At 40.1% G+C, this 13,767-nt stretch overlaps 1 protein-coding gene across 1 annotated transcript in view; it reads right to left on the bottom strand.

The window, feature by feature from the left end:
• The window catches only part of PKD2L1 (polycystin 2 like 1, transient receptor potential cation channel), a gene marked incomplete at its 5' end in the record, with an annotated part of 92,289 nt that overhangs the window by 35,199 nt on the left and 43,323 nt on the right, over window positions 1-13,767 (bottom strand). The window contains 7 exons of the mRNA XM_082269276.1: window positions 1,010-1,131; window positions 1,469-1,567; window positions 3,066-3,186; window positions 3,276-3,457; window positions 6,531-6,701; window positions 9,683-9,911; window positions 10,155-10,379. Of these exons, the coding sequence (XP_082125402.1) occupies window positions 1,010-1,131; window positions 1,469-1,567; window positions 3,066-3,186; window positions 3,276-3,457; window positions 6,531-6,701; window positions 9,683-9,911; window positions 10,155-10,379 (1,149 nt within the window). The remainder of the gene's footprint in view (window positions 1-1,009; window positions 1,132-1,468; window positions 1,568-3,065; window positions 3,187-3,275; window positions 3,458-6,530; window positions 6,702-9,682; window positions 9,912-10,154; window positions 10,380-13,767) is intronic.

Here is a 13,767-nt window from a genome sequence, read left to right as displayed (position 1 = left end):
GATATGACGCTGAGCACATGCACTCAACCTCTTTGGTCGACCATGGCGAGGCCTGTTCTGAGTGGAACCTGTCCTGTTAAACCGCTATGGTCTTAGCCACCGTGCTACAGCTCAGTTTCCGGGTCTTGGCAATCTTCTTAAAGCCTAGGCCATCTGTATTTAGAGCAAAAATTATTTTTTTCAGATCTTCAGAGAGTTCTTTGCCGTGAGGTGCCATGTTTAACTTCCAGTGACCAGTAAAAGAGAGAGAGCGATTACACCAAATTTAACACACCTGCTCCCCATTCAAGCCTGAGACCTTGTAACACTAATGAGTCACATGACAACGAGGAGGGAAAACGGCTAATTGGGCCCAATTTGGACATTTTGACTTAGGGGGTGTACAAACTTTTGTTGCCAGTGGTTTAAAGATATTAATGGCTGTGTGTTGAGTTATTTTGAGGGAATAGCAAATTTACACTGTTATACAAGCTGTACACTCACTACTTTACATTGTAGCAAAGTGTCATTTCTTCAGTGTTGTCACATGAAAAGATATAATAAAATATTTACAAAAATGTGAAAAGTGTACTCACTTTTGTGAGATACTGAAAAAAAATTATATATATATATATATATATATATATATAAAGCACCTGTGAAACCGTAACAAACTTTGGTAGGCGGCATTTTAAAAGCCCATACATGTCACTAGTTTAGTGTTAACCGTAAATAATTGCTTGAAATTTTAGGAATTATTGCTCTGTCTGGCATGTTTGGCAGTATGCATCATGTTAACTTTTGCGCATAGACACCCCACAACACATGTGTTAATGCTCGTGTGTATGGGGGGGGGGGGGGGGGTTTGCGGCTGAGGTTTAGGTGCGTGGGTGTAACTTTTTTTTTTTTCACATCACATAGGGGACAGCTAGGGGATGAACACCGTTTTATTTGTTTAGAGACAGTTTAGAGACTAGGACACCTGTTGATATATGTGTTGTGACAAATGTACATTTTTTTTACCACTCACTCTTTTAGACTGTTCTTGAACTCTTCGAAGGTCACCTCTTTAGAAGCGTTCTGTAATGCTTTCTGTACATCTGAAATCCGTTCTTTCTTAAGCTTAAGCTTCATCAATGTCTTCCTGTAACCCTAAATATAGGAAGTAAGGTGCACATATCTTTTATAGTGATTATGCTCTTGATAACACATTTATCAAATACTTTAAAATATTGAAAAACTTAAAAATAACAATTACTAGTGAAAGGTTGCTGTTTAGAAATGTTGGAAATAGTCAGAAATTACACATACACATGCCTGAGGGCTTATGTAGACTCTGGCCATTTTTATTCTGTTTTCCAATTGATGTGTATATGAAAAAAAAACAGTTCTAATGGTAACAAATGGACATATACACAAGCCCTGAGACATTCATGAATTTCCATTGTGACAATTTGCTGTTGATTTAAGGTTTAGTAATTACAGTCACCTGCTTTAAAATGTCAGAAAACTGTAGCTCATTCTTCTGGTTTGAAAGTTCCTCTTTGACCTCTGAGTAGGTGTCATTGATGATGGCCAAAAACATGTTCTACAGAAAAGAAAAAAAAACACAATATAGTAATTTTGCAAAAGTAAGGCCAAGCACTTGTTTCTGCTTTACTTTCAATGCATACTGAATCCTTGGGTTGTAAGACATAGTTCACCCGTATTATTATTATACAGGATTTATATAAGGGCAACAGTTTACTCAGCGCTTTAGAACATAAGGGGCAGACAGTACAATTACAATACAATTTAATACAGTAGGAATCAGAGGGCCATGCTCGTTAGAGTATACAATCTAGTACTTTATTGGAGAAAATTGGTAATGGATCTATAATTTCCAGTGCAGTAACCTTTTCTAAAGAATATGGCCACCTAAAGTAGCTATGCAAAAGTTAGAATCATTTTTAATAATAGAAGCTTCTTTTATTAGCAAACTTAAGTGTACTAGGACCTTCATATCCATTTGCAGTATATTCAAGAATATACAAGTTAGAAATCATTCGAAATTTAAAACAACTTGCTGATTGTAACTTAACCCATGGTTCAGTGTAACTGGTGTGAGGAACATTAGTTCATATATGATGAAAAGGTGTCATAGAATATTTAAATCTTAAAAAATAAATCTAAAACACTAGCAGCGCTAAAACCAGAACTTGTGTGTACAACCAAAAAAAAAACAAAAACGGAGGACTATTTGAGGAGGAAGGAGCTAGGTGTTGTCCAGCTGTGAGTCCTACACCCGTCGATTGGTGGATACATTTGAAGGATCTGTTTTCACTGATTTCTGGTGAGTGTTTCAAATAGGGGGGGAGCACCAAAGGGTGGTGGAAGCTTGGTGAATAGTCAAGATCTCTCACTCCCCTACCCTGTTTGATGGACTTCGTTTGATCAAGTATTTTTATGGACTAAATGCCTATACATCATATGAGGTTTTGAAGGACTTTTTGGTTGTACACACAAGTTCTGGTTTTAGCGCTGCTAGTGTTTTAGATTTATTTTTTAAGATTTAAATATTCTATGACACCTTTTCATCATTTGTTACTGTATAGCAGCTGCTTTAGACTTTGGGTCTTCAATATTTTTCCACTACAGTTGCCATCAGCATTATATATATTTTTGTACGCGGGGCGAGTTAATTTATGAGACTAGTTTTTCTGTCATACATATCTTGACTCTTTGTGTTTGCATTAGTTCATATATAACCCAGAAATAAGTTTAATGGATGTTACTAAATCAACCAACACAGCATGCAGCATCAGACATTTGTTTTGGCGACACACACACCACATTCTGTCATGCCATGATCACCTTCAACTTTCCCCACCCCAGCCCACATGCTGTTCTCAGTGTACAATGATCAGGTGCTGCTCCTGTTTCCATCTACCCCTTAGTATGAATTGCCCCCTGCATTTCCTCTACTCTCCCCTGTCTACAATCACATCCTAATCTGTCTTCCTCTCCCTCAAGCCACGATCTTCTTGCAGTGCTGCTTTGCTGGAGCAATGGAATATTTATTCAATTACAATTTAGCACAATCTTACCAACAGCACAAAGAAGACAAAGAATACGTAGGTTACAAAATAAATTGGTCCCAAAATTCTGTTAGCATTGTCAATAGCGTCATAGTCAAAATCTCCTAAAATGATTCGAAACTGGGTAAATCTGGAAAATAGAAAGTTTGCAAACTGTTTATTCCTAAACAGACTATATCCAAAGATGACATTTGAAACATAAATAAAGCTTAAACTTACATGCATTTAACAAACGTGCTAAAAGTTTCCACTTGTGTGCCAAAAAGAAGATATCCAAGTTGGGCATAGGCAAAAAACACTATGAAGAACATGATTGCAAAGCCAAGAATATCCTTAGCACAGCGGGCAAGAGTGGATGAAAGTTGTGTCATTGTCTTATTGAAGCTAATGTATTTAAAGATCTGAAAGAAAATATAAATTCTAATAAGAATGTATGTGGCTCACTCATAAAAGCAGACTGAAAGTACCTAAAGCCTTATAGCATTCATTAACTCTTTGGAATGGAACCACAGGGTAAATGTTATTACCAACTCTCATACATAGATCATAATTAAATAGGGATTTTTAAATGTTATGTTTTTTTTTTTTTTTTAAGGAAATACATGTCAAGTAAATCAGCTTAATACTAATTATCATGCTGAAGTTTCCACCATGTTTCTTTATTTTTCCCTTTCCTTTCTCCTCTTCCAAATATCTTAGTTACCCACATTTCTCCAACTCATGGCACCGTGTGCCCTCACGTAAATGTCCTCCTTACTACCAGCCTTATGATCAGAGCCCCCCTCATAGGCTAATCTACGAAGAGGCTTCGGTTAGACTAGGCATCCAAAATATGTGGCTCCTTGCATACCTGCTACAGTCTACTAGTACATTTTGGTACAATATTTGATGGACTTACTCAAATTATTTGCTACATCTGAACTTGCCCATTCTACATACCCAAAGTGAATATGCTCTCATATGCTCTCTTATTTCTCATGTCAATTTTACGCTTATTGTCTCTTTGGACATTATTGAAGCTGTAAACAAGTCATACTTTCTTGTTTCTTGTTAAAACTCAAAGCCTTTATGGAAAAAATATGAATTATCTTGTTATTATATGTAAAGGCCCAGCTTCCAAAATATTAATTGCTGCAGTCATTTACTTAAAAAAAAAAATAGCTTTCGCTGCAATACTCCTCTTCATCCTGAAGCTGGGTCCCTCTTCTAGGTTTGATGGCCAGCATAATTCAACCAACTTTCTGTGAGCCCAAGGCATCACAGACATCACAGTGTACTCTCTCATCCAACCTCAGCTGCCAGGAGAATGCTGAAGAGAATGGCACTGACATAATAGCACGAGGAGCATTATCTGCAGCATTCAGAATTATTCACCTCTGAAGACAAAAGGAGGACCAGGGCTTGTGATGTCACATAACCTTGTCAAGGACCAAAAAAGGAATCTTTGAGCTGGGATTTAATATTTATAATCGAATGTATAGTTTTTAATTATATATGTACACGGGGGTCTGACATAATATTAGGCCACTATGTATCATATATTGTATTTCATTATTGATTAAACAAAAAGACTTAGCAAATGCACAGATTTTGGTCTAGTAGCTAATCTACAAAACTCCATATTAATTACAATGGCATGTAAAAATAATTTAAATGATTTCCTAGCTTACTACTAATAGGCTTGTGACGGTATCAGATTTTCATGCTGCGATTAATTGATTAAGGTTTTGCCACGGTATACGGTATTATCACGGTATTCTATTATTAAATTTAAATTATTAAATTTCTACCTCACTTGAATTTCATTGCTGAATTTAGGGGCTTTGGTTCACTTATGCACATTATTATATAGTCAGTCAGTACAGACTCTGTGAACCAGGCCTAAAATAGGTCATCAAGCAGTGTCTGGCCTAACTGGTGATAACTGGTCCTGGCGCTCGGCTCCGATCCGATGGCCTGGTCATTAAGAGGGCAAATCCTTGTGGTCAAGAAGTGGTTAAACCTGAAGGAGGTGTTGTTTATAAATTACTTTACTATTGCTTTAGGCCTGGTTCACATGTATGCGGGTTGGTGGTTCACATGTATGCGGGTTGGCGGTTCACATGTATGCGGGTTGGCGGCCCACATTTGCACAGGCATAGCAGCCCATTGATTTGAACGGGCTGCTATGCCCTCATTTTCCGCAGAAAAAAGGTGCATGCAGCATTTTTTTAAAATTCAGTGGCCTTGAAATCCATCCTGCTTTTGCACCATGCGACTAACCTGCAGTTCCTGCTCTGGCAAGCTTTCTGCATTTTTTGTATATGTGGGCACGGCATTTAAAAACAGTTTGCGTGTGCAGCAACGGCAGGTAAGTCGCATGGTGCAAAAGAAGGATGGATTTCATGGCCACTGCATTTTTTTAAATTCTGCATGCACCTTTTTTCAGCTGAAAATGCAGGCATAGCAGCTCAAGCCCATTCACATCAATGGGCTGCTATGCCTGTGCAAATGTGGGCCCCCAACCCGCATACATGTGAACCAGGCCTAAAGCAATAGTAAAGTCATTAATAGGTAAAAACACCTCCTCCTGCAGGTTTAACCACTTCTGGATCGCAAGGATTTGCCCCTTTAAAGACCAGGCCATCGGATCAGAGCGCCAGGACCAGTCATCACCAGGTAGGCCAGACACTGCTTGATGGCTATATAATAATGTAATGTGGGCTGCTATGCATGTGTGTGTATATATATATGTATGCACGAGCTGCACGATTCTGGCCAAAATGAGAATCGCGATTATTTAGCTTGGAATAAAGATCACGATTTTCTGTGTAACAAAAAAAAAAAATTGGGATAACTTACTGTTACGTTTTTTTTTTTTTTTTTTATTCTTTAAAGTCTATTAATTGCGTTTGAAAGACTGCTGCGCAAATACAGTGTGACATAAAATATTACAACAATCGCCATTTTTTTCTGTAGGGTCTCTGCTAAAAAAATATATAAAATGTTTGGGGGTTCTAAGTACTTTTCTAGCAAAAAAAAAACTGATTTTAACTTGCAAGCAACAAGTGTCAGAAAAAGATCCAGTCTTTAAGAGGTTAAACTTCCTTTCTCCCTGGCAGAGGGAAGGAAAAGATACAATGTAATCATTTTTGTTTATAGTTAGGCGTTAGCTGTGTGAGTGAATGAGTCATCCAGCTCACTGAAATGTATCAATTCACAAGTCAGACCCAGGAGCAGAGAAACTCGGTATTTTAAAAATGCCACAATAACAATACCGTGGCTATGCAATACCGCGATATATCGAATTACCGAAAACCGGCATATGTCTAACTACTAATAGGCCATGTCCCCACTTCTGTCTGCATTATTTAGAAATCTTCTGCTATGTATTGAGTTTCTGCCATTTTTACTCATATGAATGCAGAATGGAACTTTAATAACACAACTAAATTTAAAGTACAGTTGATTATCTGTTTGCCATTGGATACTCACTTTAATCCATGCAAAGAACAGATTAACTGCATTCATGTTGTTATACTGTGTCTGCCAAAAGGCCAGGAATTCAAAGTCTGCGTACATGGTGGGTTGTTCCAAAAGGGTCCCCATAAGCCGATTGACCTCCAGAGTTCGGAAGATGTGGAATGCAATGGCTACAAGAGAAAGCTTGACAAAACTGTGACAATTACTTATACTTCCACAGTTCATGTATTAAGTCATGATATCAACAACAAAAAAGGATCAACAACAAAAAAGGAAAACAGAAATCATTCTGTAATGTTGAAGGTATCATAAACACAGGCTGCATAAGCTATCAGTTTGTTCTATTGAATCCATTACATTTTAAATTCATGTCCTTTTAAATGTCTACCAGAGTTCAGTATCTCTATGTCCTGAATAAAAGAGTCTTCTGGGCTTGGTAAATTCTGTAAATACTGGTAATGATAGTAGCCTGCAACAACCAGTCAGATTTTTCGTAATCAACTCATGAAAATACTGTGCCTGGTTGGATGATACCTTTGCTTATGTAAAGCGAGATTAACAAAATACAGTAAGTCCTTTTCATGGGTTTAATGTACCAGTCTGATTTTTGGAAAGCCATGAGACCTACTGGGCCAACATTTTTAAGGTAAATCTGCAAAGGTAAAGATGTTTGTTATTGCTGGCCTCTTTTTCTCAAAATGTTTATTTCCTGGTTGTCATGCTGATCCATTGACTTCAACACAGTTTCCAAGTCACTGACTTGACACGAGTATGCAGATCAGGAGTTCTGCTTTTCCTGGCTTTGCTTCCTACATGCTCCTTTCAGGTCACAGACTCAGATATTACTAATGCCATAGACTGGCAGGCAGCTAGCATCTTCAGATAGAGTCGCAATAGCAGTCTTCTCAGTCGTCATTCTCAGTAAAGGCTTTCTTTAGAGTAAAGCCATCACAAGTGAAAAATGGAGCCCTGTAAAAATGCTGACCCACTGGTTTCCCTTTTCCGTTCCTGACGTACACAGTTCAGGGATAAGGAAAGATGGAAAAAAAGCTAAAGCCCTGTTTTCTTTTTTTGTTTCAGGTCAGTGACTCAAACTATTAAAAGCAAAAGGGTCAGCATGGCAGCCAGGCAAATAGAATTTTCAGAAAGAGAGGCCATTGTTCATTGTTAGGACTTACATACACTATAAAGCTAACATTTCAGCCAGGCAACTAGCATTTTCAGGAGAGGTGAACAATGGTAGCCTCTAAGGCCGGCTATAGACGGTTCGAATCTCAGTTGGTTGGACACTAGAGGCCCCTGAGGACGAGCATTGGCTGGAAACATGTTGGGCAGAGCTGCTCACATGACGTCACGCCGCCACGATCATTGCTCATGGCGGCGTTTTACATGTGAGTGGCCTTTACTTATTTACATCTCTGTAAACATTGTTTTATACTTGGGCGATATTAATAAATGGATTTCCGTGACACACTGTCTGTTCTATTTGATTGTCATGTGGAGAGGACAGAGTGTGTGACCCACCGCTATTGAGACCCTGGTGACAGGATGATTGGAGTTATGATCATGGTGCTAAGCGCTATATAATCATTTGTCAGGTGAGTTCGCATTGCATGTGGGGCAACAGGAGTAAAGCACTGGAGTCTGTCTTTTGCCTTTTCAACACGGGTGATCTTCCCTATCTGCTGTGCAAGACTGTACCGTTACAACTATAGGCTACACTATGAGAGTTTTATTTTCTTTGCTTTTTCCTCATATGTGATTTTATGGGAGAGACTGAATGCAACACGGACATTCTTGATTTCCTTATTGGTGAATCTACCGGGTATTTCCATTATACTCTGGAGATTTTTGGTGAGTGACTTTTTACCTTTAAGGACTTTAATCATTCACGGACTTGATGGATTTTATGTTCACCGCTACTCTTATGAGTACACTTTTTAAGTGTTTCTATATGGGCGCTGCAATCCTTTATTTTATTATTTGATTGAAGATTATGTGTTATATCTTTTGATTGCAAGCAGCTGCATTTCACCTGCGCTGGTCTAATTATTTATTTCCAACCATGTATGGGCAGGCTGAATGTACCCAAGTCGATTGATCAATCAACTTGGGTACAATGACCCTGTCGGATTTTACATGCGATTATTGTTAGCAGCTAATACAGCCACTAGCAGTAATCACTGTAAACACAAACTCTGCCGGAGGGATTCCCCCATTAACACTGACTGTTGATGGGGGAATTGAGCGATTTTCTTTTCTGTAGCCCATGGTTGCAGGAAAAAAAAAAAGTTCCATCTATGGCCAGCTTAAGAAGTAGGTAAACAGGGTACAGCCTGGCAACTAGTATTTATTCACATCAGCCCATTTTGATAACAAACGTTACATGTGCTTGTGCACAGCAGTTTCATTTATTGTGGAATAGCACCCCAATGCACATTCACAAATGTGTGCTGCAACACCCTGAAGAACAGCACAATGCCCGGTCTCCTGTGCACTGCACTGTGCTGTGATAAAATGTTACCAGAACCTTTTTATTTAATAGGGTGCATTGCTACCTTTTAATTTGAAATAGGCTTTCTAATGCAGAACACCCCAACACCCAATAATGCTGTGCAGAGCATTGTGTTACTTTGTGTGTGGCCCCTAGAGATGGATCCCCAATAGCAGCTCATCTATATCATGATATATGTGGTTATGCGTTTGCTTCAACATATCCTTTGTTTCTGTTGGCCAAAATTGCAATAAATTTACCTTAAAGTGGTTGTAAATCTTTGACATGAAATATGAAGAAAACATATCCCTCCATAGTGTGTGCTTGTCTCAATCCAAAGCACTAACTATCATTTCTGTCTGCTGCCTCATTCCTCTGCTATCACTTCTGACATGTTTTCCTGACTCCAAGAGCTAAAAAGGTGACAGGGGAAGGAGCTCCAGCACACAGCCTGTAATTGACAGCCAAGCTGTATAAATTCTGGACTTCAAATAGAAGTAGATTAACAGGTACAATTTAGGAGGATTTATTTAATTTCTGTGTATCGTCTACTAGGCTAGTCACTTCTCTGGGTGTAGGTAAGGGTTTACAACCACTTTAAGTCATTTTCCTTTATAGAAATAAAGAAATCTTAACAGCAGCCACATATTTCTACAGAAAGTGGACTCACCATTATAACGACAACATCTAAAATGTTCCAGATGCTAGTGAAGTATTTGAACCTGTGTATTCTTAGCTCCAGACACTCTTCCACCACATAGTAAAATATGAATACACAAAATATTATTTCACAGGCAATAATAAAAAAGTCCCAGTTGTTGACATAGCGAATGAGCTTGACGGTACGGATCTGCCATGATGATATTGCACCACCAGTTGCTGGAAATTCCACAACAAGCCTACAAAATACATGTTTGATCTGTCAGTGTGTTTATCCAGTGAGCAGTTTTATAGTAGTGTAGCTACAATCATTGTAAAAGTTACTATATAATATACAATCTGATCCACCAACAATATCCTTTAGATCTACCAACAACTATTTATTGTAAAGGTCTGTGCGAATGAATACAGATGGAATAAACTGTTTAGGTGTGTCCTGTTATAGTTTATCATTCATATAAGTATAAGTTAGATGCACTCACCTTAATACACAGAATAGATTAATGTTGGCATTGTATACTGAAAAATCAATAAAGACGGCCCGAGTTCCTCTATCCAGCCACAGATTATTTTTCAGTATTTGCAGACTCCTTAATGTGTCCTGTTTAGTCGTGTTAAAATCTAGATAATAACCTCCACCACTATAGGTTGCTAATATACCCCAATGGGAAGAGCCTTTCAACTGATCTTCTGGGAAATATGTCCACCTGGAAATTTCATAGTTAAACAAAATATAAGTACTGAAAGCATTTGGAAAAATTCACAGTGTTGTCAGCTATACCTTTATTTTATTTTACACAATATTTTAAAAGGAAAGTCCATGGGGTAATCATGTGGCCGAAGTCCCCAAAAATGATTAAAGCCCAGGATGCTACTTTCTATGGGGGCACTTGAACGGGCTCGCTCCCAAGCCCCCCCTGTCTGCGTCTATTGACACAGACAGTGTGGTTCTACACCCTCTCAGAATTTGATTAAAAGAAGTGGGAGACAATGGCTCCCCCTGCTTTCAATCTGCCCAGTGGGGAGGGAGAGAACAGGGAGAGCCACTTCTCTCATGCACAGCCCTGGATCAAAATTGGGCTCAGGTAAATATAAGTAGGCTGAGGGGGGATTCTGTGACACAGAAGGTTTTTTACCTTAATGCATAGACTGTAGCCGTCTGTTGGCTTTAGAGAGGGGTCAGTAAGGTGTTAATTCTCAAATATCACAACAGAGACTCTAAAGTTCAGTTTTAGTTGGTATTCCTGAAAAAAAAAATTATACTCACCTAGGTGGATGCAGCATCGGCCGATGCTGCATCTGTCCCCTGCCGGTTCCAGACCGAGAACTAAGCGATCAAACACCGCAGATCAGTCTTCAGACTGCAGAGAGCTGTTGACTGTCAGTCACCAGCTCTCTGCTCTGTCCCTCCAGCACTCACTAGACCACTGGGCTATGGAGGGGACGGGAGCAGCTGGCTCAGGCTCTCAACAACTCATTGAGAGGCTGAGACAGCTGAGTGGATTCTGACTGTAAAGTCGGGATCTTTCCCAAGCCTGGACTGGCTCTGTGATTTCAGCCCGCTGTTGGCTTAAAACAGGGGTGGAGAAGTGCTCCATAGGAGAAGTACAGCTAAAAAAGGATCCAAAGGAGAAGTACAGCTAAACAAGCTTTGGCTATATTTCTCCTTTAACACCTTGGGAACATCTGCTGTTTGTTTACATTATAGAACTGATATGCTGTAAAGCTTCTGTAGGAAAACAGCCAAGATTTTAGTGCGATTGTGAAATGGTACATTTCTCCACAATAACTATAGTTACAGAGGTGAATAAGGGCTTGTTTTAAAGTGTTTTACTACTTGCTTAAATGATGCTACTACTTTAGTGTGCAAAGTCTGGATACAGGTTCACTTTACCTTCTAAGCTACAGGACCATAATGTGAGGGAAGAAGTCTGAAAGACTAAGACTACACCACTGCTCCTGGGGCAAATACAAATTCTCTACAACCAATAAGTGGTATTTAAATCCTTAATTACTCATTTATTTATCATCCTTACATATTAAAGGATTTTTTTTAATAACAAACATGCTATACTTACCTGCTCTGTGCAGTGGTTTTGCACAGAGCAGCCCCTATCCTCCTTTTCTCAGGTCCCCCGCCAGTGCTCCTGGCTCCTACCTCCTACCCAGTGCCCCCAGAGCAAGCAGCTTGCGATGGGGGCACCCAGGCAGGCTCGCTCCAGAGTCACGGCTCTGCGAGTCCAATCACACACAGAGAAGTGGCTTGGTTTTGCCCCCTCTCTCCTCATTGGCTCACTGGCTGTGATTGACAGAAGTGGAAGCCAATGGTTCCCACTACTGTCTCAGGCAATGAGGAGCGAGAATCCCAGGAGAGTGGAGATTCTCGTGCACATCGCTGGATCGCGATGGGGTTCAGGTAAGTTTTTGGGGGGGGCTGCTGCACAGAGAAGCTTTTTTACCTTCATGCACCACTTTAATTGTACAGTTAGTGGAGTAGGGAGAAGAACAGTTTTTTTGCACTTACTGTAAAATTCGGTTGAACTTCATGAAGGGACACAGGATTCATTTATTTCTTTATGAATGGGTAAAATGCAGCTGCCCACAGGAGGATTTGGACAAAGGCAAACAAAAAAGCCATTAGCCAGCCAAATATAATCCCTTGTACTCCTAGCAGTATGTAGGTGAAGATCACAAACACAGAGGAAACTGTGTCCCTTAATGAACATCTTCTGCTGAAGCTGGCATCAGCTGACGCCTGAACAGTCACCTTGTAAAACCTGTAAAAAGGTGTGAACAGGGGACCAGGTGTCTTAAAAATTTGGGAAACAGTTGTCTGATGTCTAAAAGCCCAAAGGGAACCTCGACAGGAAAAGGAGGAACTAAGACTATGAGCTTGAAAAATAATCTTTTTAAACCACCGAGAAATGGTGGAATGAGAAGCTTGTTCTGCTACCAGGGATCCTCAAACTACGGCCCTCCAGCTGTTGCAGAACTACACATCCCATGAGGCATTGTAAAACCTTGACATTCACAGACATGACAAGGCATGATGGGAATTGTAGTTGCTAAACAACTGGAGGGCCATAGTTTGAAGACCCCTGTGCTAGACAGTGACTGTCAGGAAAGGCAAAATGAAAATCAGTCTTTCTAACTGAAACAATGGCTAAGAGGTTAACACATACAGCATGAACTACATCCATGCAGTGAAGGGAAATTTTTCCCTTCTAATGTACTGGAACCGGACAGGGAGGTAAAAGAACAATATTCTGGTGAAGATGAAAGGATGAAACTGCTTTAAGAAGGAAGGAGGCTCTAGGTGTCAATACTACCTCAAGTTGCAGGTGGTTATACAGAAGAGTTGCAGGTGAGATGTATGATGGTACACCTTTTAAGAGTTAGATTTCCTAGCTTTTATAGGTGTGGAAATTACCTGTCTCTCAAGACTTTGACTTCAACAGCCATGACATTAAAACCAGTGGCAATGAAGCAGGGTAGTAAACTAGACCTTGAGATAGGAGATCCGGTCAAGTTGGAAGAGCCCAGACTTGGTCTTGGGTGTCAGGTAAATAAGTTGGTCTAGAGATTGAGCAGATTTATCCAGGGGTCAAGTCCTGGGAAAAAAAGAGTGGGAACTTCCTCAACATTACCACCCTCCACCTCAAAAATAAAAAAAATTGTGTGTTCGTGTATATATACCTTTTGAGGAGCGAGGGCCACTTTAGCAACTTGATAACCGGTCGTGGGCCACAATGAATGGAGCGGGCAGATCAGATGACAGGTCTGTGTCAGCATATGCAGAGCAGACATGGACACAGCCCGCTCTACTCTATAGGCCCTCCAATCTAATCTGCCCAGACAGAAGGGGACCGATCCCCTTCTTTTTTTTTAAACTGGATTGAATTGGGTTCCTGCAGGTATCGCTGGCTGCTGCTGTCCCCCAGGCAGGTATGGGTAGTGGCTGCTAACTTGTTGTCCTCCAGGGCTGGTACTGCTGGTGGGTACTGCTGGCGGATACTGCTGGCTGGTACTGCTGGCGGGAAATTCTGGTGGGTATTGCAGGCTGGGTACTGCTGACTGGTACTGCTGGTGGGTACT

Source organism: Pelophylax lessonae (assembly GCF_965119305.1).
Source record: "Pelophylax lessonae genome assembly, chromosome: 9".
Taxonomy (NCBI): Eukaryota; Metazoa; Chordata; class Amphibia; order Anura; family Ranidae; genus Pelophylax; species Pelophylax lessonae.
This window is presented reverse-complemented; position numbering and strand designations above follow the sequence as displayed.